Source organism: Prinia subflava, chromosome 1, assembly GCF_021018805.1.
Source record: "Prinia subflava isolate CZ2003 ecotype Zambia chromosome 1, Cam_Psub_1.2, whole genome shotgun sequence".
NCBI lineage: Eukaryota > Metazoa > Chordata > Aves > Passeriformes > Cisticolidae > Prinia > Prinia subflava.
In genome coordinates this window covers 52,517,661-52,544,930 of record NC_086247.1, presented here as the reverse complement: position 1 = coordinate 52,544,930, position 27,270 = coordinate 52,517,661, and the positions used below count along the sequence as shown (strand labels likewise).

Below are 27,270 nucleotides of genomic sequence, written 5' to 3'. Positions count from 1 at the left end.
ACAATCACGACAGTCCATCACAAATCGTTCTTCACCTGAGCTGCTGGCTAAATCTGACAAGGATGTTCTGCCACATACAGTGCTCAGTTTCTTACATAGCATCCCTGTTTCTGAATTTGTAATGCAAGCATAATAGCAGCATCTGAGTGATCATCCAAAATTACTCTTAAAGAATGCAAGAGAGACTGTGTATTAAGTTCATGGAAGGAGTTATCTAAAACTTTGTTCATACTGAGTAAAATTGAGAATGATTTGGGAGAATTATTTAGCTGGAAGTGTTGATGTGTTTGCTGTGTCTTTTATTGGTGGAGAGAAGAGTAGGAGAGATACTGAATGCAGAAAAATCCACAGAAGAGGAAAACAATTTTATAATATAAAAAGCCACAGTGGGAATTCAGGCCAGGGTGCAGAAAAATTCTTAATCTTAACATGTTTTTTATCAGACTGTCTAGCATGGCTTGGGGCTCGTTTTCTGTCTTCTTTTACATATGGGTGGAATATTTTTTCTTTACTCTCAAAATACCATTTTTAGGGGAGACAATTTCAGCTTGCTCATTTCAAATAGAAATTGAACTTTGAAGTCAGGGAAATACTTAGGGGGATCAGTTGCCCATTTTGGTGCCACTATGTAGAGTAAAAAGAGGCCTCTCTGCATGTTGCCAGGTTCTCCGGATTGTGGCAGTGCCAGAAGCTGGTCAAGTTTCTAGCACATGAAAGATCAATATCAGAACTGTGCTTTATACTCAGTTACAGTTGGAATTCTTATGGGCTTTCCTGGCAGCTGAGAATTGCCTGAAGGTTGCAACATTTTAACTGCACTTTGGAGGGTATGTAGGGTTTGGTCTGATGTGCTTATGCAAAGCTTTGTGTCTCCTGGAACTTGGTTTTATCAGCCTTAAATCTGCTTTATCGTTGAAGCTGTGCAAAATGGATTTTGCAGCAGGCTAGAACCTTGGGCTGTACCCAGAAAAGGAAAGAAGTGTGGCTTATTAGCATGGTTTGTGTTCAGCTCTCCTCTTAAATGAGTTTTATTTTACCAAAGTGAGCTCCAACAGACTTCCTTAGTGCTCTTGATCTTCTCAAAAGAAAGTATTCACAAGCACAAAACAGGAATAATGTGATGGTAGATCAGAAAGATGGGCATAGTTTGTTTCCTCTGAAACCAGATGATGATGTTTAGATATTCCCTTTTTCTTTGGTTCAGAGGTGAGCCTGAGACTGCAGTCTGGGTCAAAGGGAGCTCAGTGTCCCAGGGAGGATGAGTGCTGGCTTCCAGGCAGGGTTCAATAGTAATTTACCTCCAATGCAAGGAGAAAATTGAGCTAGAAAACATTAATTGCATAGCACAGAGTGTAGCTTTATATCGAGCTGGTTCTGGACGGGATACCTCAATGCAAAGGCACGAGGATTCCAAAGGGAAGAAGAAGGGAGAGAAGAAAACTCTGACTGCAGAGAAATATGAATACTGGGCAAACAGAAATATGTGTAAATATGTTTTTCTTCTTCACATCAAATCCCAGTGAATATTATTTACGTTCTTTAAACTGCATGTATTGCAGAATATTTTGTGAGCATAGCAGCTGTGTTTAGATTTAGTGGCACCCAAACCTCTATCACAGGCGTTTTTTTAAAAAAGGGATATTTTCTGTTATGTGAGGGCATCCCAAATACTTTAAGGAATTCTACCCTTCACAGCCAAAATGATGAATCTGCATCAGAGTAATCTGCTAGCTTTTTAAAGATTCAATGAAATAGAGAATGGAAAATCAAATACCTATTGAACACATTTTTCCAAACTTCAGTTTTCTCTTTCTAGGTGTCTGCACATAACATCCTGGAACCATTTCTGCTAGTTAGGAGGAGGAGGCAGAAGCAGCTGAATCTGCTAGGAATATGCATTTGGCAGGACTGAGTGCAAGGAACCTAATGCATATGCAGATCAGGCCACTAGTGTCTGAAAATGGGAGAATGTTGGCATGGTCTAAAATGAGTACAAACTGTGTAGGTTCCATGTAATTTTCAAATCTTTCTTGGTAGAGTACACTGGAAAAGGGAAGATTCAATCAGTGACCAGTTCTTTGAATTCTGCATGAGCTGGCTGTGGTTCTGCATTGGTGCAGCTTGTTACTGATGCTGTAACTCCATTGAGTTAGAAAACACAAACTGAGTTGCAGCAACAGCTGTCCTGCAAAAAGACACTTCAGGAAAAATGCTGAACTTGGTACTGTACCTCCAAGGGAAATAGTCCTGGGTTTGTTAGTCCTGTGGCCACTTCTAGAACTGAAGAGCTGCTGCTGAGAGTTCCTGCCACCAGTCCTTAGACATTGGTGGTAGGAGATTTTGTTAGCAATGCATCAGCTGGTTTAAACAGCCTTAGCAGAGCCTTTAGAGAGGTAACTTTTCAGGCTGATAGATGCCTAGGCAGTAGATTGTTCTATAAATCAAGAAATCAGCACTTACAATCCAAAGCAGTGTCTTGCAGCTTTACCTTCTTGCATTAAATTGTTTACATTGAGTGATTCTCTGATCTCTCTGCTTTGTGGGAGAGTGAAATACTATCAAAATAGGCTTAATTAAAAAAGAAAGGTTAATATATTTGCCTCTTCCAACATTTCTGTATAGGAAAACCTGTTAAATAATTGGTCAATACTGCTAAAAATGACCTTTTCAAAGGTCTGTGTGAGCCCATCACATTTCAGTTGATGTATGGACAGACTGTAAAAATGCCTCCAGTTGAGCAGCAGGTTGTGTGCTGTATTTTGGCCTGGCAATAGCCTCGAGAAACCAGCCATGATGGATCAGATTGCTTGTGGGTTGAGATGCAATTGAAAAACAAGAAAAAGTATCAGAATCCAAATTAAGAACAACAAGGATTGGTTGAAAAATGGATGTCTTTCTCCATTACACTGCATCCAACTTTAAGGGAAGCAGATCTCCATCAGAAAAGTTTATTCTACAGAGCAGAACTGGGGGAGGAGGCTCTAAGGCAGTGAGACTCCCAATTATTTGTAAGTAACACTATCCCAGGAATAAGCAGAGTGTGGTTTTAATTAACAGTGAGTCATGGAGTAGGAAGGTCTGCCAGATACCAGGCTGCAGTCCAACTCATTACCACTCCTAAATGGTTGCACACTTGGAGCAAACGTGTCTGCAGGCCTTTTTATTAGGGCTCAGAAAATTTAAAGCAGGTGAATTCAGCTGGAGACAGGCCCGGGTTGCAAATGCCGAAAAGCACAATGCCAGTCACAAGGTGTGAAAGGTGGAAGAAAATAAGAAACAACAGTTAACTCCCAGCTGCAGCTGAAAGTACGACATAGTTGATTTGGAGCAGATGGTGGTTTATGTGCCAAAATGCAGATACAGTATATACAGTCTGATAGGCATTAGAAAGGAAGTAGCCTTTTCTTGAGACTGTGGATGAATTGCTTAATGTTTTAAAGTGACAATGGCAGGAAGGAAAATCCTTCTGCAATTGCACAATTTAAGAAGAAGTGTTGATCTTAGTTGAAAAAAACCCTGTTGTAGTCTTCAATGCAACTTCCTCCTGAGGCACTTGCTACCTTGCCCATGGGAGTTTGTTGCTCATGCATGATGTCCTAGAAAGCAAGTAGGACCATTAGGTCCTTACTTTGTCTCATAATCTGAGGCAAGGTTGATCCCAAAACTTCCACCCATCCCCTTTTCTGCAGAAGTAGGAGATTTGTTTGGGAATCTCAAAAGGGAAAAAGAAATTCGGGAATAGAGGATTTTTTAAAAAACTAAACTGAAGTTAGAGAAGAATGTGAGGAGAGCTTGGCCTGGAGTCAAGATACTGGGCTGGAATCAGGAGGACCAGCATGGTTCTCACTTTGGCCACGAATTTGGTTTGTGTCCTCAGGTCTATTACTTATCTGTCTCTCGGGTGCTGTGTCCCCTGGCACACAGAAACAGTAAAATGCTTGGTTCCCCAGCTCTGTCCTTCTGAACAGTGACAGGCTGTTTGCCTTCCTCTGACACCAAGCACGGAGTGCATTGAGAGCTCTCCTTTGGTCCAGGTCCCCAGGTGTAACTGCAGGACATTCTACAGAGGACAGAAGAGACAGGCTGTGAGAACTGGCCATGTCCCAAGCCTTGTCCAGGGACTTCCTAGCATAGGAATCACCCATTTAGACCAGCATCCTTATCCTGAAAGTAGCCTGGTACCTGCTGGATAAGGACAACAGCAAATAGGAGAATATCCTTTTACAACGTTTGTCCTGATCTCTCCTAGTGTGAGAATGACTTTAATCCTAAAACGTGTGGTTTCAAATCCCTTCCAAAAAAAGTTGTTTATAATTATAGCTACTCTGAATAATCTTGTTAAACATATAATTACCCAGACTCTTTTAAAACCTCATTAATTTCTTGGCTTCAGTGGCGTCATGAAGCAAGGACTTCCACAATTTAATAAGTGCTGTTTGATTTTATTTTGAATTTAACACTCTTTAATTTTATGGAAGGTCCCTTGTATTACATGTTATAAATCAGAGTGAGATGGTATAAGGGAAATAAAATGTATTTATTATCTTCTATATTTGACCTTTTAAGGCTAAGCAATCTCTAGTGGCCTTTTTTTTTTCTTTTTTCTTTCTTTTTTTAAAATTTTTTTAAATTACTTCTTTTTTTCTTAAAAAACTATAGTTCTGCAATATTCTTTTGAGATACAGAGATTATCAGTTCCTCAGCATTTCAGGCAAGGTCTTATTGGTTTTGATTTTTCAAATTATTGATTTAAATAATGATATTATGACACTGATTATTAGATTCAGAGATTTTAGGGTTGAGCCATTCTACCAGCATATCTCCTACCTGCAGGTCCTGCATAAGTGAACAGATCTGAGGAAGGTCTGATGTCCCAGTCTTTGCATTCTTCTTGCCTTCAGATGTAACCTTCCTTAAGCAGTTTACAGTGGTGGCCATGACCCTGTCTACATGACCATCCCATTTTTCTTGAAGCCTGTGATGAGTGTATGTCTACATAGATGATTTATTGCTTTGCGTTTGTATCTTCATATAATTGGATTTTACCAGTATCAAATATTCACCTGACTTGATTAACTGTAATTGACTTGGGGTGCTTTGGCCCTGATTTCTGTAACATCTTCTTCCTGTATGCAACTCCTCTTTCAATATTTGCTTTTCTTCTGAGATAGAAAATTATTGCTGTTGTGGGAAATATTGTGGAAAAAGAACTTCTTAGAGAGGATTGGAATGTTTTGGCTTCTTTGAGCTTCCTTATGATGCCTCTATTATTTCTCATCTTTTTTCTTCTTGTTGTCCATATTAAACACAGCACGAGCTCATTTTTTCTAATTGGTTATTAATGTTTCTTTGGTTCTGACCTCTGGAGAGCTGGTCAAACCCACTTGGTTTTTGTGTGCTTTGAACATAGTATAAACAGGATTTAAAACTTTTTTCCTGTGGTTTAAAAAGAGTAGATGATTCTCCCTTATCTCTTTGCTTGTGATGTTTGTAGTGGTGAAGTTTGCCAGACCTTACACAGCTGCCTCCCTCAGTAACAATTCTAATGCATCTCGTCTTAACAAGGGTCAAAAGTTTACAAGTTACATTAGCTCCTTGGTTTGATGCACATGTCTTTGGATAAGTCTTAGCACAAATACGTAATTATACTGCAGCAGACTGCAGCTACATGACGTTACATAGTGCAGTGTGTTGTGTTACCAAAGGCTGCCAGCCTGCTGGGCAGGAAACTTCCGAGTGCACCTGTCCTCTTCTGGGGAGAAACACGACAGGATGCAACTCCTCTTGTGGCAGCTCTTCACTGGGGCTACTAACAGTTCTCCCTTACAAATTCTGAGATACAGAGTTATTATCCAGGCGATTAAAATCCTGGAATACTACTACTGCCTTTGCATCGATGGCCAAAGTGGTGAATAACACAGTAAGAGAAGGAATCTCTTGGCTCATGGAATTCAGTCTGCTCTTACTTCAGGCAGCTGTATCACACACTTCCCTCTGGAAGGTAGAAAGTACCATCTTGAAAACAGGGCAATTTTCCTTCATCCCGTTGTTTCAGAAATGACCCTGTTCTGTAATTTTGCTTTTCTGGTGTTTAGAAAGCATCTGATTTATATTGCACATATACTCGTAGCTGCATTATAACCTTTTTAGTTCTTCTGTTCTTTTGCTTCAGTACAATGTTTCCTTCTCTAGAATTAATTTATCTCACAGTTTGGCAGAAAAACCCCACATCTTTCTTTAAAGGTTGTTCTGCAAGACAGAAGACAAGTGACTTTGGATCCTCTCGAAGATTAGACATCCCATTCTCATATTCTTCCCAGTAGTTTGATGTTCTTCAGGGTGGTACTGGAGAAGTGCCTGTCACTTTGGTTTGCAAATAACAACAGCACCATGGTTGGGCTATTTATTCTCCTTCTTAGCAAGATGCATACTGGTACAGTACATGTATTTCCTGGGCCAGGAATTACTCCATATGGATGCTGTACGTACCTGCTCTAGCACAGTTGACTGCATTGTGCCTTGTAGCCATAACCCAACTCTTCCTGTTTCCTTTTCACTAAAAAAGGAATGTTTAATTGTCTCAGGCCAAACTACTGAACTCTGCCTGTGAGTTCCTCTCTCTTTTGCATTTGGCTTCTGTGCCTGACAACCTTCTGAAGTCAAGATGGAGAAACTGTATTTCAAATTGGCCCAGTGAGTTCTGTGCTGAAATCACTCAGTGTTTGCTCAGGTGTGATGAGTACTTTGGGAAGTGAAATAATCTCTGATTCTCTCAGTACAATATCTATTGTATACAGGATTTAATGAGTTGCCTTCCTGTCATCCTGATCCAGAATTGTGCTTGTCTTTATTAATATATTTTTATTTCCTTTCACTCGCTAAATGCTTCTGTCCCTATGTGCTTCCAGTAAATAGCAGATCCTTTCTTTTTGTAATGAATTACTCCTTCCCGCAGGAGACTTTACTGTGGAGGTGTATGTATGGAATTTATTACTATAAAACACTGCAAACACACTGAAAGTTTTTTCTGATCTACATCTGTCTTTCTGTGTAGGCCTTTAACCCAAGCTTTAGCACACTTAATGTGTACCAGTGATAAATTTTTCCAGTAAAATCTACATGACTTAAAGTTAATTTAGGGTTTTATTTTCAGTGGTTCAACTGAGTAATATAAATTATTCAAATAAACTGCTTAAATTCCAAGATGCATCTATCTCATTAATGTCACACCTTCCAAAATGTTCATTGCAGTCCCACACGTGATTAGTTCAGCTCATTTAGCAGGGTCTTTCCCTGAAGTCACACAGTTTCCTTCTTCTATCCCAGCCTGCAGCCCACAGCCCCCTCTCCATGCCCACCCCCATGTGAGGGTAGCCTGGCGTTCCCCTCTGGTTTTCTGTAGACCCCATGAACGTCACACAAGATGACCTTAAACAAGATACTCTTGCTAAGCAGCCCCATTTCTGTAGGAATCAAGTTCAGTGACATGTGGGAGTTGTTTACGTGGAAATGTTTGAATCTGTTCTGTGGCAGGAAAAACAAGGACATCCGCTTCTCACATGCTGATGCTTTCAGAACAAGAGTGGAGTTCAATGCTTTCCTGCAAAATTGAAAATTCAATAAATGATTGTGTTAACATGGTTTGGTATTGACCACAGGTTAAAACTACGGTCATTTATATCACATTAAGGGCTTGCAGTTCCTTTGAAGGTAAAAGTAGCAGCTCAATTTCTTTTCCAGCTTTTGTGCTCACAGCTGGGTCTGTCTAAGGAATATCGTGTTATTTTGATTATTTTTTCTATATGCACTTGTGTATGTGCTGCTTGTAAAAGCAGGTAAGTAATTCGTTCTTACTGCTGCAACTATCTTATATTTAAAGATAAAGGTTGAAGATATTTTTTAAGGGGGAAAAGAGGGTTTTTAGAGCAAACGTAATAGGAACTCAGTCATGTTATGATAGGTTGAATGCAGTAGCTAAGTGACTATGGAGGCAATTGAGGGGAGAGAGTCTATTTCTGTTGTTCTGCTGGCATAATTGAATCAAGTAGCTTTTCAGATCATTCCTAAACCAAGCTGCTTATTACAGGGGCTTTTTTAAATGGGAAGTCCAGAAACTTGGGCCTAGTGCCTTTAACAGACTTAGATGTCTAATTTGTATCTGTGTTACTCTATTACAGCTATGGAATAAAAATCCCTGATTAGAAGTAAAGTAATTCTAGGTGGTGATATCTTGAAAGAATCACAATTTTGCAGAGGCATTGCCAGCAGGATGATGTGACTGTGAGTCCCAGGGCACACAAACTCTGGGGCAGCATGAAGACAATCCAGCCCACTTGAGGGATCTGGTGTGGCTATCAGCAGCAGGGCTTAGAAGTCTGTGCTGGGGTCTGGAATGCTACAGCTAGAAAAGTGTAACATTCCCATTCTTCTCTGTTTGTTTCCTGGTATTGGCTGGGAGGAAATGTCAAAATACTGAAAAGAGGCTATTTTTACAACATTTATGAGCTAAGTGGAAGGGAGAAGCACCTGAACCCCCACAGGAACTTACTCTTGTGAGCTTAGCAGTGCATGCTTGAGAGGTCCCAATAATTAATGCAATGTATTCACGGGGATGGTAGTTATGAGACTTGCATCCCCTTAGTTGTAATAATATTGGCTAATTAAATTTTGTTGCTGTCAGTATTTGAATATTTGAAGGGTTTCGTTTGTGTCCCTTCTAGAATTGAAAAGTCAATAAAAGAGCAAATTTGTGTTTACAGACACAATACTATTAAAAGTAGGTACAAAGCAAGAAGTGCTCTGAAGCAAAAATGGGGTTTAGGTTAGAGTTAAGGTTTCCTGTTAGTAAATACATCTCTGGGACTAGAGGATATCTCTGTGCAGTAGTGTTTATACTGTACCAGATGAAACATTTAAAAGTTGGATGTTGAAAAAAGCAGCCCTCAAAGTAGCTAATGGACATTCTGGCCCTGGCCACAATAGTAGCTGCCATAGCTGCCACAGGAGCTGTACTGTTTCCTTGCCTGTTCTCTATCTCAATTTGGCAGTTTAAAACAGTGTTGTACAATAAATGCTCCAGGGACTTCCACATGATTGCTAAAAAACCTAAACTGCATTTAGTTTGTTTATAAAAAGTCCTGGGGCCCTGCTCTGCAGAGCAAGGGTCATGGAAACACATGTTTATGGCTTCACAAATGCTCTATACTCCGTGAATGGAGAAGTTTATTTGATTTAATCAGCATCCACAGGGATCCTGTAATTGCATAATAGGTAATTTATTATGGAAGTAAAAGTATTTTTCTAACTGTAGCCTATATAGCACGGGTTTGTAGCTTTAGACTAATCCACATAGTAAAAAAGAGCTTTGCAAAGCAGTCTGACTGGAGTAATGGTGTTCTGTGATGAGCACATACTTGTATGGCTTTTTAATCATCAGAAAGTGTTAAAACAACAAGCACATTATCACCATGTTGAATGTGAAAACTGCTCACTGTTTGCCTGCCTTTTGGAATTTGGAGTGCTCAATGTGAGAAAATGGAAAGCCAGCCCAGATGATCCAGTTAGAGGGCAGTGAATATGAGAGTAGGGAATCCAAAGTTTGTCTTTTTGACACACACTGGAACATAACCTTTCATCTACTTAGCACAGGAACATGGCCTTTCATCCTGAATTAAAACCAGATATGTTGGTTAAAAAGCAAAAAAAAAAAAAAAAGAAAGTAAAAATCAAGCCTAGAGTTGTTTGTCATAGTCTTTGCTGACATAACTATCAACTGTGTCATGAAACCAGGCAATTCTTGCACAGCCATACAATTGGTAATTCTGGCTGTCATGAAGAGCTGCAAACCAACATGTATCTGTTCTGAAAAGGCTTCTGGGACTCCATATTATGGTTGTTGTTGATGATCCCATTTGCCAGCTTTTCTTCAACTGAGGAGAGCAGTTGAAGAACTCTAACTCCCAACAGACTTTTGCAGTTTTAGAGGGAAAAATTGGGAAATCAGTTTGGTATTTCCTGACATTCAGAATGCTGAAGTTTTCTTTCCAACATCTGATGACCTCAGTAACACCAGAAGAAGGTTGTTCTGCATTTCCTGTGAATATTTGTGACATCCTAATTTTCTTGCTGAACTTGGAGTTCATATTTTCGTATCTAAATAGAAGCTAAAATCCAAGTAACATTAACTTCTTTGGAAACTCATCGACTTTGAAGCTTTTAGCTATGCTTAAAATATATAAGCCTCAGTCCATGGAAACTTTGGACCATCATCTCATTCTCAGCATCAGTTATATCCTGGTCCAGTGAAATATCCTCTTCTCTTCTGCTTCTCCCTGGGTGTGCAGTGTCACACAAGTCAGTACTAGTTTATTAATGCTGAACTCTCAAGGCAAAATCTGGCCTAAAGGGTTTTTAGATCAATGAAGCAAGATTAAATAGCCTGGTAAAATTAAAAAATTATAGTCCTAGTTTTGACATAAAATCCGAAGATCTATTTTGAGGAGATCACAATCTGACTTTGGGCATTTGGCATCTGAGGTTAGGAAGACAGGTAGGGATGAGAGATAGAAAATTATGTCAAGTTCCACCTTTCACTGGGATGTTTTGTGTGGTTCTCTTACTTCTGTGTCCTCCTTTTTATTTTACTGTTTGAAGGTATTGTGTGTTTTCCTCCAATTTAGACTTAAAAATATTTTGATTGTTTTCATTTCCCCACAGGAACATTGTTTGCTTGTTTGGAGAATATTTTATTATTTTCTTTTGTGACTCTTCAGACTTTTATTTCCTGTTCCTGCCTATGTATAATTCATAGCAATCAGCAATTTTAAGCTTTAATAAATATATGAATCCTGTCTTCATGTTTAACATAGCATTCAAAGAGAGATGAATCCTGATGGCCTGTCATGGAGTAATTTGTTTTGAATTGACTCCTATACACTTTTTAAGTGAGTCTGTGTTTTAATGTATTGCCATTGGCGACCCTAAGGCAACAAGGGTCACCTTTACACAGATCCCTGTTTAGTAATTGTGCCATTTCATAACCTTTAAATGTCCATCAGTCTCACTCAGTCTCTCTTTGGGATACAGTTTCACTGGTCCTGTTAAGCTCAAGGCACAGAGCACTAGAACCATTCCAGAAGAAGCAGGATTGGACCCAAAAGAACTAGATGAAGAGCAAGTTAATGTAGTATGTGTGACACTAGCAAAAATGATCGTAACTTTTGCCCTTTGCTTAACTTTCTCACTGAAACAGCTCTGGTGGAAATTAGGGCAGAATGTATTGCTGTGCCTACTGTCAGCATTCTTTCTGAATATTTAATGTTTCCTCTCCTTGGGATAGGAGCTCAGATACGAGCAGCAGTGATGAACAGGCAGAATGTCTCTTTGTACTGTATAGCTTGAAATGTGATGACTGCATATTTGGGCTGCCATCACTCTATTATTTTGCACAAGGAGCTAATAATTTATATTTTGAGGTCTGTAAAGGTGAATGGTGACAATAAGAAAGCCATTAAAATTCTACTATACCACATGTAAAATATGTATTGCTAGTGAAATAGCTGAATAAATCCAAGAGAAATGTAGATTTCCCAGATCAGCCCTGCTGTATTTCTTGCGTATTTCATTGTGTGTAAAATAGAGACTCTTTAGAATAAGCAGGTTCGTTTGGGGGTTTGTTTGTTTGTTGCTTGTTGGTTTTCCTGGGTATTCACAACAATGATAATGCTCTGAAGTAAGAGGAGAAAGCTGGTAACAAACTTCGAGGTGAAATGAGGGAGTGAAGGCATCTACAGGGAGTTTTGTTCTTTTGAGAATCCACATAATATAATGGTACAGAAGAATTTGGTTAAGTAGGCTGAGAGTTCATCTGTTCCTACTGCAATCTTATCTGTCAGTATGGAATGTTTTCTGTCAAAGCTCACCAATAAATATAAAACTGCTATTCTGATGAATAGTACGAATAATCTCTCTTTTTTACTTTCACACACAGTGATACAGTTTGGTCAGAACTAGTGTTAGCTAATACAAGTCTAAATTAGTGCCAAAAAAGTTATTCTATATTAGACCAAGTTCGAACATGGCTCAAAACTCTTACCTTTTTTTTTTTTCTAATATGCCCCTATATTTCCATGAATGACTAATTTTTCCGTAAATTGTAACTTTGTGTGGGCCTCTTGCTAATCCTGCAGATTCTCACCGTGGGTTGATGATTTAGTCTGCATCACTCAATAGTTGTGTGTATGTCTTTTGGTCTCCAAGATACAATGGAGACTTGATGATGGAGACCACTGCCAAATCCTAACAAACTGCTCAAGTATGACAGGCCTTTCCACGTTTCCTTCTTTTCTTTTTTCTATTGTGTAGTTCTAAGTCACTGGTCTCATTACCCCTGCTAAATTGCTTTACAACACTCAAGCTTTCACTACGTCTCTCTTGCTCACTTTTTAACCTTTTCTTTCAAAATAAGTCGATCTCTGCATTTCTCATTCTCTCCCCAAGCCTCTGCTTAGTCTGTTTTTTCTCTCCCAAACTACCCTTTAGTCACCAATGAGTTATCTATGCATTCATTTTGGCCCTTTTTGCCCTGTTCCAGATCACTCCTACTTGCCCCATTCTGGGTTTTGCATATAGAGGAAAGGTTGATGAAAAACAGGTTTGGAAAGTGAGATCCATTGAGCAGTATCAACCAGGGATTGCCCTTCTTGGAGCTTACAACTGAAGCCTTTGACGGAAAGAGGACTTCAGAAGATATTAGATAGCAAGATGCTTATCTTTCTAAGAATGCTGAACTAATCAAACCAAATTTCATATGTAAATGAGCAAGCAGCCTGTTGTGCACATGTGGGATGACTGCAGCCTTTCCCAGAGAACACTCTTAATATCTTTTCATTTTGAGACAATTCTGAAGTGGGAGACGTCAATGTACATATCTGGCTTTAGTACATCTTTCTTAGCTCTCACTACTTGGCACAATCAGAGATTGTAAGAGGACTTCATTGTTAAATATGCGTTGGTTTTAATTTCAAATTACTTTGCATCTCTGTGTGTGTGTTTTTGCATTCTGTTTTTCTTTCCTTTCTTCTCCTTTAGGCTGTAAGAGAAAAATTAGAGCCAGATGATGCTTTGATGTATGAAGAAGATCTGGATGATGACGACTGTGGAGAAGCAGAATTTGAGGAGACCATGAAATTAAAACTGCTGCGTAGAATTGCCTTCCTAGCATCCAAACTGAGGGAGTTTATTGGCAATATGATAATCACCACTGGAAAAGTTGTTGTTACAATTTTACTTGGTTCAGCAGGTTGGTGTATTTGAAAAATTTCCTCAGGAGCCCATTAGATTATGCGTTTAACAAATGAGTTTTCAGCACTTTGGCACCTGCGGGAGTAACAATGGAAATTTTTAAGGGAAAAGAAATTGCTGCTGATTTCATTAAATTAACTCTTTGGCAGGTATTGGAATATGCTGAGTTGCTTAATTTTTTTGTACTGATACACCATGGCCATGTCATTCCATTTATGATTTTCACAGTTGCTTTTATAACCAAATGGTGAATGGGAGACATATTATAAATGACTGTATGTATAGTGTGTGTGTGTGTATATTTATACATGCACTTATGTATTTATATTAAAGTGAATTCATAGATTTGGTTCCATCACTTCTAAGTGTAAAAAGGGACTGTATTCACATAGCCTTTAAAAAAATGTTACTTGTTTGACCATGTAGTGTGTAAAAAGAGCGATAAGCAGACTTCCCGTTGGTTTTTTTTATTTAGTTAGTAAGAGTAGCTATTTTGATGTTATATAGCTACCTTTTTATATGACATTTGATTTAATACCACATAATCAGTTACAGCCACAACTGAAGTGTACATAATGACTACACATTGTAACTACTGAATTCAGAATTAGACCATGGAATTGTAGATTAGCATTTATCTGCCAAGTCACATGTTTGAATGGAGTGAGATATATAAACATTGCAACTTAACATATAAGTTGTCACATTATGAAGTATAAAACAACAGTAAAAAAAAGTTTGATACCGAATGATAAGAATTAGAGGTGTGGCCATTATAGTAAGGCAGGTTCTTTCATTAAGGCAAGATTGCTAAAGAGCCTTACATGTAGCCAAATGGAAAGTAATAAATCTAAAAAGAGAAAAAATATGTGGGCCACCATAGGGCCTGCCACCAGGGAAGACAGATGTCATTTAAAAAACCCAAATAAACAAAACCAAAAAGCCTGATGCCACCCTATGTAGGTGAACGTCATCCATGTTCAAGAGGAAGCAGAAGGCTTGTGCACCAGTGGCAGGGGGCAGTTTCTTCTGAATGGTGATGGGCAGCTTGCCTGTGGAGCTCCAACACGAGCCAAGAAGTGGGAGGTGTTTAGAGTAGAGTTACAAAAAGTACTTGAGGTCTGAGAAGTCTGTACCCCAGAGAGAGACCTTTAGCTTTATAAGTTAAATACTTCCTTACTTACCATGCCAAAAAGATGAAGAATGATTTGACTGCAGCCGGAAAGAACTGACAAAGATACAAAGTGCTTCCATTTTTTTAATCTCCTCTAGGAGAATTGGTAATAGGAGCCAACAGTTAAGTGGCAAACCTAGGCACTTTCAGACAAGAAATAAATTTTGTATTTTTCACAGCCAGAGTAACTGGCCATATTAAATAACTTATTTTAGGATAGCATGGATTCTCATTCTCCAAAAGTGTTTGAATAGAGACAAAGTGCCTCTTTGTAAGAAGAAAGGAAGTAGTTACGGGCTTACGGCAGAAATTGCTGGGTGAAGTTTTACAGCACCACAGGTGAAAGCTTGAAGTAGGGTGTGAAAGATGTGATGGTGAAGCTCAGGCAAATGAGGACTTGTAGTGCCTGGACTCAGCTGAGAGAGAGACCAATGCTGGGAGTGCTGCTCTTAAAAGAAATGTCAAGCCAGCACCTGGTGAGCTATGGGCCACCAGGAGTCTGCAGGTCTGTCCTGAGAAAGGTGGCTCCTAGACATGTACGAGTTAAAAAGCTTAAAAATAAATTTAGGCAGGGACTCCTGATAGCTCTGGCACTGTTGTTTCCGAGAATCCACTGGGCTGCTGTGCTGGCTGCAAGCTCTTATGTCATTTTCTCCTGTCACAGTGGACACGGAAAGGACCACACGAGGACACGCTGGTGAGCGAAGCAGGAAAAAAGGGGAGAGTTTATTTACAAAACTCAGTTTTATACATTTCCTATGGTGCCCGTGGATTGGAGGATGGAATTCCACCTCTCAATCCACGTTGGTCAAGCCAACTGTCAATCACCTTTCTCCTCCCACCTAGAAATAAGTAAACAATGAAAGACAGTTAGCAAAACCTGGCCAGTGTTTATAGTAGAAAGTGTGATAAGGTGAAATTTTTGACTCCAATATGAAGAACATTACAGAAGGCTTAGAAAAGTCTTCAAAACCAGGGTGACATTCTCCCAGTTGCCGCTCTTAGACATGAGTGTCTTTCCTGCTTTCTAACTAACTTTTGCAGGCTATCAGCAGAGCATTGAGTCCCCTTCACCAGCTGGACATTTTCTCAAGTGACATACTTGTCTACATATGAAAAAGCAAAAACAATATACGCGTGTGACAGCAGAGTCTTTGTCATAAGTAAATTACACGTTTCTAGGACTTAACAATTCTAAAAAATCAAACATTTACTGATTATTCTGTAGATTATATGCAAATCTCTTCATTTTGATAAATGAATGAGGGTCTGTTTTGTTTTAATATGTCAAGGTATTTTACTACCTGTATGAGAAGGCTTTTCACTGTTCATCCATCATGCCGCTTCAGCACCTTATACTCAAAATTCATACACAAGTGGCCTCAGGCAGTATTAGCTGCCCTTGCAGCTACTTTCTGTTTTTCTTCATTCTCTATGAAACATGTTTACATAGAGAAAATTCTGTCTCAGAGGAAAATCTGGAGAGTGTTGTGTTCTAAGTGCTGAGATATGGCATAAGTGAATTGAGCAAAGAGAAAAAAAATCCTTCTCTTCTAGTCTCAAAGTTAATAGGGGTCTTTACAGTTACTTGTAATAATTAGCAGAAAACTAACTGGATTAAATTTTTTAATACACATCTTGTCAAACTTCAAGGTTTAACAAACACTGATATTTCCCACACTTTTCCAACACTCCATGTTTTTATTTTTACAGGTATGATGGTGCCATCTTTGACCTCAGCTGTGTATTTCTTTGTGTTTTTGGGCCTGTGCACATGGTGGTCCTGTTGCCAAGCATTTGATCCGCTGATATTCAGCTGTCTGTGTGTATTAATGGCTATATTCAGTGCTGGACACTTGATTGGACTTTATCTGTACCAGCTACAGTTCTTTCAGGAGGTTGTTCCACCAGATGATTTCTATGCCAGGTGAGAGAAATTCCTTTCCTGTTTAATTGTGGGCATGTGAGCGCAGTGTGCTGCTGTCACATGTTGATGCAAATGATCTTCCACAGAATGCTTTGACAAATTTTACACTCAACTTGTTGTTCAGTCATGAAAGAGTCAAATCATTTCACACAGAATGGTTTTGAATGACAGAGTGGTGAAAGCCCAGAGTGGGTAATTGCAGACAGAGAGCTGGAGTAGGTTAGGAGAGGAGAGTGATTTTTGGTATTGCTCCCAGTGCTCCTCAGATGTGAGTGTGAGTGATTTGGCTAATGCAGGAAGTAAAGGAAATAGATGGCAACATTGATACAAGGGCAAGTGTACAAATGCATGCTTGGTTTTTCGTAGACAAAAATAAATTCTCTGATTTCTAATATCATAGTGTCCTAACTGGGGAAAAATGTTTTCGTGGTGCCATTTTTGTGTGCAGAGTCTGGGGCTGCTGGGGTCCTTGATGTACTGTGCATCTTACATGGTTGATATAAAAATTCTCTCTGGTCACATAGAAATCACACAGAACATGCTGATCTCCATATCCACGGCTACTTAAGAAAAAAAGCAGCATTTATAGTTACTTCTGCAGTAAATACTGATTGACTGTAATTTCACTGACCCTTTCATTTTCTACATACTGTAATCTAAAATAAGAAGTAAATGATGTATTTTGCTCCTTACTATTTTTTTCTGCTGGATTATGATGGCAAACTGGTTTTCATGGTATGTATTTTTAATGCTGTAGTAATCCTTACATTAAACTAAATGTGAGCATTAACTTTATTTCTAGTAAACGTATTGTTCCTTTTAACTATTATAAGCTGAAGGTGAAAGGAAATTAGAGGTACTGTGGAGAATCAATTAATTATTTATCTCTCAATGTGCTATTAAAAGCAGTAAAATTGAGCTGTCGAGCTACAGTAGCTGTTACTTCTGTACTTACTTGGACATTTTATTTAATACAGGTTAATAGATGTGTGTTTTGTGATGTTGGAATTGGTGACTGGTGGAGTCTGATTGGAAGGGCGTAACATTACCTGAAAAATCAGAAAAACCTGCTCAGTTTAGGTTCTTTTGTGCCACCTAGAGGTCGAGGTAGGAGAATGAATGATTTCTGACGCCAAGATGAAATGCTCTCAACTTCCCTAAACCTTTTATATTACTTCTTCCATGTATTAAGAAAACAAAAAGAAAATGGCTTCAAAATTCTCAACCATTTGGCTTTGAGGATATCTACTCACAGTTTTTAGCAACAGACAGCAATAACATTTTCTCAGGGAGAAGAAATATGTGCTTCATACAATTTAGCTACAATATGTGAAACGTTCTTCATGTGCATAATTTGTGAAGTCCTTTTTTTCTTCTTACTGTTTTTTCTATTAATTTTAAATTAATTTTCAAAAATTTGTTTCAATTAATTTAGTCTCAAGATATTTGTCTGCAACTAGTAATATCTTTTATTGTAAATAATGTGATTCTTTGTTTTATGACAAAATTTTGTTCAGTAGGAATATGGCACTTTACCTTAATCATTAATTTTTGAAATGAAAAAGTCAAGCTGCAAGAAAGTTGTCTATGCCTTGATGTAGAAAAGAAAAGCACCTTCGGAGTTTGGGTTAAAAGAAGTCCCAGCATTGGACTTCAGAGTATGTACTGACATTTTTGTAACCAAAAAAATGATACCATCCTGTAGACTATATCTTGAACTGTTGAGAACTCTGCCTTTTACACATGAAATCATGTTAGGGACTGATGTTCCAAATTGTGTGGGAAATTATATTTGAGCATACACAACAAGGTATACACAATGTACACACAATGGCAGCAGAAGGAGCAGTGTTCCTTGTTTCTTTATTTGCAGGTCTTTTTGTTGTGGATCTACTTTGATCTGTTTCCAGGGAGATGTCTTTGAAGAGCATCAAGACAGGTGTTATCAGAGCTTGGAAGTGAAAATCTTAGTGTGAGACAAGGCCACTGAAGATTTTTAATGATCAAGTTGAGCTGATATGTAAGCAGTGGCTAGAGGAGGAAAAATGAGAGACGTGTATTGGAATGCTGCAGAAAAAATATTTTAGCATTTTTCATCCTAGAAGAAAATCACTACCTTGCTATTTTATGTACAGTCTTGGTTTGAAGCTGCGCTAAATATCTAGAGTTCCCACTAATACTAGTACATGGCTTTCATGGGCAAATTATAGGCCAAGAAAAGAATTTGATTCCCCAAATTCTTGCTACAAGAAAGACATTGAGGTGCTGGAGCATGCCCAGAGAAAGGTAACAAAGCTGGTTAAAGGTCCGGAGCTGAAGTCTTATGAGAAGTGTCTGAGGGAACTTGAACTGTTCTGGAGAGGACACAGGGAGAAGCCTGGAGAAGAGCAGGCTCGGAGGTGACTTTGGTGCTCTCTAAAAGCAGGTTGTAGTGAGGTGGGGTTGGTCTCTTCTCCTGAGTAACAAGCATCAGGACAAGAGGAAATGGCCTCAAGTGGCACCAGGGGAGGTTTAGATTGCATATTAGGAAAACTTTCTGCACCAGAGGAATTGTCTGTCACTGGAAGAGTCAGCTCAGGAAATGCGTTGAGTCACCATCCCTGGAGATACTTAGATCTGTAAACATGGCACTTAGGGACATGGTTTAGTGATGGATTTGTCAGTGTTGGTTTAATGATTGGACTCAGTGATATTAGAGGTCTTTTCCAACCTAAATTATTTTGTGATTTCATATAAAAGAAGGATTTTTATTTCTCTGTAAAATTTTGAGGGCCCAATCCCCAGAATAAGCTCTCCTGAATTTCAAGGGCAGATATGAAAACTGCTCCTGTTGGGCTGCTGGGGGCATTTTTTCTCTTGGCAGAATCTAAGTCTGATGTTTTAAAAAGCTCCTTTCTGGGTTTGAGCTCTCAAGTTTACAAGAAATGTACAAGTGGTTTCTCTGATCAATAAAAAATGTGTTTTCGCTGAATAGTAATGCCTTGGGCTTGTCAGAGTATTGATTAATTTCAGACTAAATAAATAAAGTTAAACTACACCCAAACAAACCAGAAAATTCTGGAATTAACAGTATTATTCAGCTAAGATTTGCATCATTTTTGAGCTGCTCCTTCCTTTTAAAGACTCTTCAACTCAAAATTCATCACTTGTGACTGTAAGAAGTGACTGAACAATGTCACCAGAGAAAAGCAGTTTTCTTTGGGGGGATAAACTGACATCTGGTGAATTTACATGTTTTGCCCTGAAACCTTATGGGATTGTGTAAACAAAGAACTTCCCCCCCTAAAAATAGGATACTGTGGTAATATATCCCAAAGTACTTGCCGGAGTGATGTTACTGAACATGCAGGTATTGATATCCTATAAAGTTTCACATCTGCTGCTGTGGCTGTGCTTCTGTGATGTGCAGGTAGAAGTGGCATAAACACAAACACGCTGAAATGCCATGGAGTCAGCACTGGGATCTGCAGATTGAAAAATGTACAGTGTACCGAAAAGTCTGAATATAGCTGCCAGGTATGCCAGGGGTAGGCATGCTGCCAGCAAATCAATATTGCAAATGGATGCAATATTGCAAATATTGCAATATGCAAGTATTGCAAAGATGGGAAAAAAATAACAAGAAACATTCATTTAAAGCAAAATTCAGAAAGTATCATGTTTCTACCATAAAATTCTTTTCACCCAAGTTAGTAAAAACAAATCAATGAGCTAAAATGACTTTGGAAATTAGGTACACGGTGTCACAGCCTGAAAAAATACACAGTAATATGTTCACCATTTTTCGGATTGCTGCCTTCTTTCTTCCTGATATTGTTTATTTTGGCAAAAGAATGTAACTGGGGAAATGATAAGGTCTTGCCAACATGAAGAAATAGGATCAGTGCAGTGGTATGAGGTTTGTCCTTAGTGAGCAGAGTTATTCCTGTCCAAAACTGTGCTTATAAGCATATTAATTTAAAGATTCAGCAGTCCAATGTACATTAAAAGCTGTGTGCTTTCCTATGGTTTAAGTCTGTCTTGCATGTAGTTTTCAGGCAAGTAATGTTCAAACAGTTTAAACACAACTGGCTTAATCTCTCTTACAAAATGAAGCAAAACTAGAAGTCCAGGTAGCGTCATCCACTTCACAGTGGTACCTTATTTCACACCTTCTTATGTGGATGAGAATTGCTGATTGCTTTGCTGCAATATGAGTTGAGAAGTCTAGTCTAAGGAGTTTTGTTCGAGAGGAAATTTTCATCTGAAAGATGTCTATAAATCTGTTTAAGCTGGACTTTTAAAATGGGTTTTACAGTGACTAATAATAAGCCTGCTTAAATTACTCCTTTACTTTTGGAGAAAAGATATCTGCTACAGATGGTAGATTTAGGATATTCAGGTTGTTTTCAGATTAATCTGAGAAGAGTCCAGTCCAAAATCCTTCATTTGTACTTCCCTGGAAGCTTTGATACAGATTTGGATTTTGTAGCCCAAATACTCTGTTAACCAGGGTTATAAATGCTTAAGCACTGTCTCAAAAATGTTCCTGGAGTTGTCAGATCAGGGTTGGACATCCAGCTGTAATATTTTTTCGTAAGTTAGATGCTAAACTTGTGAATAAGATACTAATAGGAGAGCAGATATTGCCAAAATAGAGAGATGTAGCTGATTGATTACCTCTGCAGGGCAAGGCACCGATCTCCTGCTTTTGTAGCTCCTGCTTTTGTAGCTCTGATGGAGCCAAGAGCTGCAGCAGGTTTCACCTGAGCTGCAGCCACTGCTAATCTTTGCTACAGACTGTCTTTGGTACCTATCTCAAGGGTGATTAACCTCTGAGAGGCAGTATTTTCTTAACCTTGTAGGAAACACTGAGGTTTTTGGGGTTGCCTTGACTGATCACAAGCTAATGTTTGAAAAGATGGAGTATTTAAAGCTCATTTATGTATCCTAGACTGAGCTGCCCTTTGGCTGCAGTAGCTTTCATGCCTGGTATTTTTAGGTGCTTCTCACCATGGCACTGCAGCACCGCTTCCAGGGCAGAGGCCAGACCCTTGGATACTTGCCATGTAAAGACACTGCACTGCACTTGCCTGTTTCCATTGTCCTCTATCAGCAAAAGCACACTTTGCAGTTGCTGAGCATGCTCCAGAACATACCAGGCCAGCCACCATGTTGGTTACCATGACCAGATCTGGTTAGAGAGCCAGAATTTCTCTCAGAGGAAGAGACATTAGATATTTGACATTATTCTTACAGAAATTTTCAGCTGAGCTTCATAGTAGCTCTATAATGTACCACATTTTATTTAGAATGTTTTAGCCTATAGATTTTCTCAGAACCTCAGCTTCTTTATATTTGTTAAAAAATATTTTGCAAAGGAAGTGAATGATTCTGTTAACAGCTTAGAAATGCAAGTTCACTCTCCTGTTGACAAAAGACAATCATCATCCTTGCTATTATAATCTCTTTCTAAACTATGAGATGGCCTTATTTGGGCTCCCTTTATGATGAAAGGTTGGATGAGGAAAAAGTGAGAGGAAACAGAAGACTTTGCCTGGAGAGCAGTCCTTCCCAGTTCCATTCCCATGGTATAGCTGTCAGCACTCACCATGACCACCTCAAGTGCCAAATCTAGCCTTGGAATAAGCAGGCACAACTTAAACCATGTTACTGACCTTGCACCCAACCTAGGTGATTTACACCCCTCTCTCTTCCACTGGACTTGAAAGGGGTGTAAACTGAGACATGTGCTAAGACCTATTAAAAACAAGGGTTTTCTGCTTGTGGTACAGACAGACTGGTTTCCCAGCTGTGTTCCGCTACAGTGTGAGCCTGCCACTGGTGAGATCCCTGGCAGCCTGGTGTGGCTGGCCCTGATTACAGCAGGTTAGTGGGAAGAGGGGAGCCTTAGCTCTCCCAAGAACCACACTGCATCTGAAAATTGAGTGTAAGCTGCAAACATGAAAATCAGTCGTCGTCATGTGACATGATGTAGATGAACTGCCTCTTCCTTGATGTCTCCTGCATCCAGATAATTGTGTGTTGCACAGAGGCACCTCTTCCTTGAATGCATTGAACTACTGAGGTGAGAGGCACAGAGGGAAGTGATGAAGGTTTTAACACTGCTGATATGCTGAGATAAACTTGCCTGCTGATTCTGATTTGATTAAATTGGGCATGCAACTGGTCTGATGATGTAGCCGTCCCACTTTTGCACAGTCCCGGGTAGCTGACTCCTCTGTGATCAGCACACCTCCCTGCTAGCAGAAGCTCTGCTCGAGGGCAGGGAGAGACAGATCACTCCACTCCCCCATGGGCTTGCAAGTGTCCGATCCCAACACTGACACTGGAACAGGCTCCCTGCCCAGCACAGCCTGCCCTGTGTGGACATGCAAAGGGTGAATGCAGAGAAGCAATCCCTTAATTTTCTCTTCATATTTTCTGAAAAACATGGATCTGCATTCTGTGATCATTGATCAAGTGCCTGAAAACAAGGACAGAAAAGAGACAAACAACCTATCCTGCTACCAGATTTGTATTCCTATTATTCTGTGGTATTAGGAGATGTGGATTGTAATTAGCAAACTTCCAGATTTACAAACTTGTTTTCTTGAGGTCTGCTCAAGAACAATTATCTTTATACTCTGGCATCACCAGAAATTGTGATGAAGAATAAACTCTGTGTTTTCAGCTCGGTGTATCAACATTGAAGAATGAATCATCCCACATTCCTTGGAAGTAGAAAAGGCAGTCCTGAGTAACCTCGGTCAAGCACACACTAGGGAGTTAGTCCTTGTCCATGCAGGGGCAGTCTACACCTGTTTCTCTAAACACTCACAGAGTGGAAGAGATTAATCTCCTGTTTATGTTCATTTAGCTGAAGTTTGGAACTTGCTGATAAAAGCTGAGCCAATTGTGTTCAATTTATAACTGATTTAAAATCAGCTGTTATACCCTTCTCATTTTGAAACTGGGCAATTTCGAAACATTTCCCAGGCATTACTGTTCATTATCCCATTATCTTCTTTCCCATATCCTGTTATTTTACTTTCTTTTTATGTTTGAAGCCAAATGGGAATCATAGTTTTATTTCTGCCTTAGTGGACTCGCTGCTAAAATGGAGTATTTTCTTTGCTCATACTTTCTAGTGCAGAATCTCTTGATGAAGGTATCCATCACTCCTGTGTTTTTTTCAATCTGTTTCACTGCCAACTGAGTAAGTGGAAAATCTTTTCCTCTGCATGCTTCACTGAACCTAGCAGACTGTCCCAATGGGACTGAAAAGTATCATCACTCCTGTTTCAGAGGTGGAAAAATTCCCTAACAGAAAGTTAGATGAATCGCGTAACCCTCCCCTGATAGCCAGAACTTGGAATAAAGCACAAAGCCTTTGGCTGCAGTCTGAGCCCTAGATCACAGACCAAGTTACCTCAAAGTTAAAATAGTATGAAGCTACACTTCAAAACAATTTCTGTTCTTCTGCACATGTTACTCTGAGAAGTAGCAGTAAAGCTCTTAGGGAGCTGCATGGTTAGTTGTTGTACCAGGTCACTTCATGTTCTGGTCAGCACCACCCCACTGAACGCTAATGTTCACTGGGGTTATCTGAGCACTGTCTCCTCCTCCTAAATGACTTCTGCTGAAGTCTTAAATGCGTTCTTCTGTTCTTCTCCCAGCACCTGAGCTTAGGACAACAAGGCTCCCCATGGTCTGCACTACTGGTTGAGTTTTGAGACCAGACTATCCCTTGCTCTGCCTGTGAAAGACTTTCTGAGGTGGGGCTGTTGCCTCCTTCCCTTTCAGCAGCTCAGCCAAGTCACTGTGAAAAACCAATAGCCTCAGTTATTAATTTGCACAGAAAGCCATTGTTAACCTTGTCATTGTTGAGCTATGGCATATTTGAGCTGTGCCTTCCATTCTGTGCTTGAGTGTCCAAGTTCACCCTCTCACAGGGTGAGAGCCTTGTGTCCATGGAGGTTTCTGAACGTACCTTTGGCTTTCCCGTGCTTTCCACATGACTCCTGAGAAGCCTGGACCTGTTTTCTCATTACTTTCATCTCTGAGCAGAAAGTCCAACTGAACATTAAGTATTTTTAATTTTTTCCATGCGGCTTGGGTGTTGTCCATACTCAGGTGGTACTGTTCAGTATCAGTTGCTTTTCATGCCCCTTTAGGGTCACAGGGAATATGTGTGTGCATGAGGAAGATGAGCAACTGGCAAATCACTGGTGCCAACCAGCCTTCTCTGCTGGGGTGACTGTTCTCTCTCCATCCTGTAGTCCCAGCAAGGCTGCCTGACTCCTTCAGCTTCCATCCTCCCTGAGTTGCCTCTGCTTTGTAGCTGAAGCTATTTGGAAAAAAACCCCACAAAAACCCAAAACGGTGCTGCATTTAAAATAGTTTTATTTTAGTGACAGAACAAACAACTATTTGCCTTTATTTTATTTGAGAACAAACTCTATTTGCCTAATCTAACCATGAGCCAGGCTGCTGCTGTCAAAGCAGTGACAATGCTGGCCCTGGTGAGGAATAATCATGTTGATGGAGTCGCTCTAGCTAAGTTATCAGGCAGGAGTCCTAAAGCAATATCTTCTGCACTTTTATCCCCATTTCACCACCTTCTTGCTGTCCTGTCTGGCAGTCCTCCCTGTGCCAGATGCTCAGATGTCTGATTGGAATGAAAAGATACTGGAGTTGCTGCTTCAGTACATCTCTTCATCAGGTAACAGCCTCTGGGAGTCCCAGCAGAGGCCCCCAAAGGCTACAGCAACATGCTGCTTTTCTAGCTCGCTGATGTGCTGAAAGAAACAACATCAGTATTGATGCCCAATAGAAACTCAGAGCAAAGTTGAGCTATGTCATGGGTAATTAAAAGATTTAGGGATTCAAAGAAGAACCCCATTGATAGGATAAATCTTCTTCATTTAAAGCTTTTGAAGATGGGTTCTGTCTCAGTAAACAAGGGATTAATAGACCCATATATATTTTTAGTGATAACAGTGGGGAATTATTGCTTCTAAAGCAATGAAAGCTTTTGTAATAGAAAGACAAAGCTAAATTATTGGAGGACATGTGACAGAGCTCACAAGTCTTTATGTTCAGATGTAAATTCCCCTCAGGGAAGCTGTTTTATTTCAGATATGTGAAGTATTTTTAATGGATGCCCATTCCTTAACGGCTTCCAGTCAGATAGTCTCAGAGAAAATTTGATTATCTGGTTACTTCAAAACAAACAACAGTTTATAGAGTAGATAATATTTATCATCTTAAAGTTGTTAAAGAACTTGAAAACAAAGTGATTCTATTGTAGCTGCCCATATGGTCCTTTTTTTCTCCTTGAATTAAGATTTGTGTTGTATTTACAGGTTTTGCAAGCTTTTATGTAATTCACCACCCTTAAAGATATCATTTCTCCTCTATAGCTTCCTGATTAATGGCTTGTAATTTCTCTCTGTCCTCATTATATGGATGAGATTAGCACACAAGTTTTAAATATTAGCACACAAATTTTAAACTACTCACTTTTTCATGTTTCTCATGCAGTAGATGTGCATTTGAAATTAGTTTTCCTTTAAAAGAAAGTCACTGATGTTCAGAAGAGGGTGGGAGATACACAAGGGCTGGTTTTGTCATTGCCAGAAAAGCTTTGATCCAATAGAAGCTATGGAAACCAAAACTTGGTAGGAAAAAAAAGGACATAAGACATCTGCTAAAGAGCTATAGAAATGTGATGACATTAAAACAAAAGTTAGAACGATCTACTTACCTACCAAGTCTACATTCACTATGTGTATGCCTGTAATATAGCGTTGGGATAGCAACATGCTGAAGAAAAACAATTCCAGTCTACATTTAAAGATATTTCAAAAAAAAAATGTTTTGAACTGTTAAGCTGAAATTTATCATAATGTTTCTCAACCCAAATAGTCAAATATTTTTATGGTCATTAATATGGTGCAGTTCCACCTAGCCAATTCTGTATTATCCAAGTCTGAACCAAGGCAGAGTCTAGGGCTTTTTAGTGCTAAAAATACTTGCAATGCTTTTTAAAGTTTGTATCACTCCAAGATGAATACATTTAATAACTTTAGTACAGCTGTGAACTGAGTTTTGTGGCTGCAGTATCTCCCTACACAGTTGTCCCACTGAGCTGAAGAGAAGACATGAAGGATCAACTCCTCTGGAATCTTATAACGTGATTTGGAAAGACAAATGCCAATTTTTCCATTCATTCTTTTTTTTTTTTTTTTTCCTTTGAAAAGCCACATGAAACCAAATGCTTTCTGCTGTCTTTAACCCTAATTCTTTGGGATGCCTAATGCATTTCAGCCAACTTTTCCACCTCTTTCCTCCCAGTGTTCTGCTGTTTCTGTGGTGGTGTCAGTTCAGTGTACCCTGGAGCACTAGCCCCAGCATGGTCTGAATTCCCAGCCAACAGCCTGGGGAGTAATAACCTTCTGGAAGGCAAGGATGGGTCTGAAGGTACCACAGGACTGGCTGAGTGCTTTCCAACAGCATGTGTTGCTTTGGGCACATAGCCCAAAGAGGGGGAGTGGGGTGGCTCATAGCATTCCCTTGGAAGAGACATTATGGATGTAAGTTTATGGATCTTAACTTCTGTGTAGCTCTGTTATCCAAGTATGGAAAACCCAACAGGATGGCTTGTGTATGAAAAGGAGACTCCTGACTTTTAGGTGGATTGAGTAGGAATTATGTTTTCTCTATGCTAAGTTATTTTCCAGTTCCTTCCACTTCTTTCTCTCTCTTACCCACAGAACATTTTCAAGCCTGACAACAGTATGCACCTCTTTTAAGTCAATGTTTGAAAAAAGGTTCACTCTTCAAGCAGTGTTCAGAGTTTGGGACAAAGCCCTTTCAGTATTTC

At 39.4% G+C, this 27,270-nt stretch overlaps 1 protein-coding gene across 1 annotated transcript in view; it reads left to right on the top strand.

Annotated features, from left to right (window-relative positions):
- The window catches only part of PIEZO2 (piezo type mechanosensitive ion channel component 2), a 287,153-nt gene that overhangs the window by 156,115 nt on the left and 103,768 nt on the right, over positions 1–27,270 (top strand). Inside the window, exons 6-7 of the mRNA XM_063396709.1 lie at positions 13,090–13,300; positions 16,190–16,403. Of these exons, the coding sequence (XP_063252779.1) occupies positions 13,090–13,300; positions 16,190–16,403 (425 nt within the window). The remainder of the gene's footprint in view (positions 1–13,089; positions 13,301–16,189; positions 16,404–27,270) is intronic.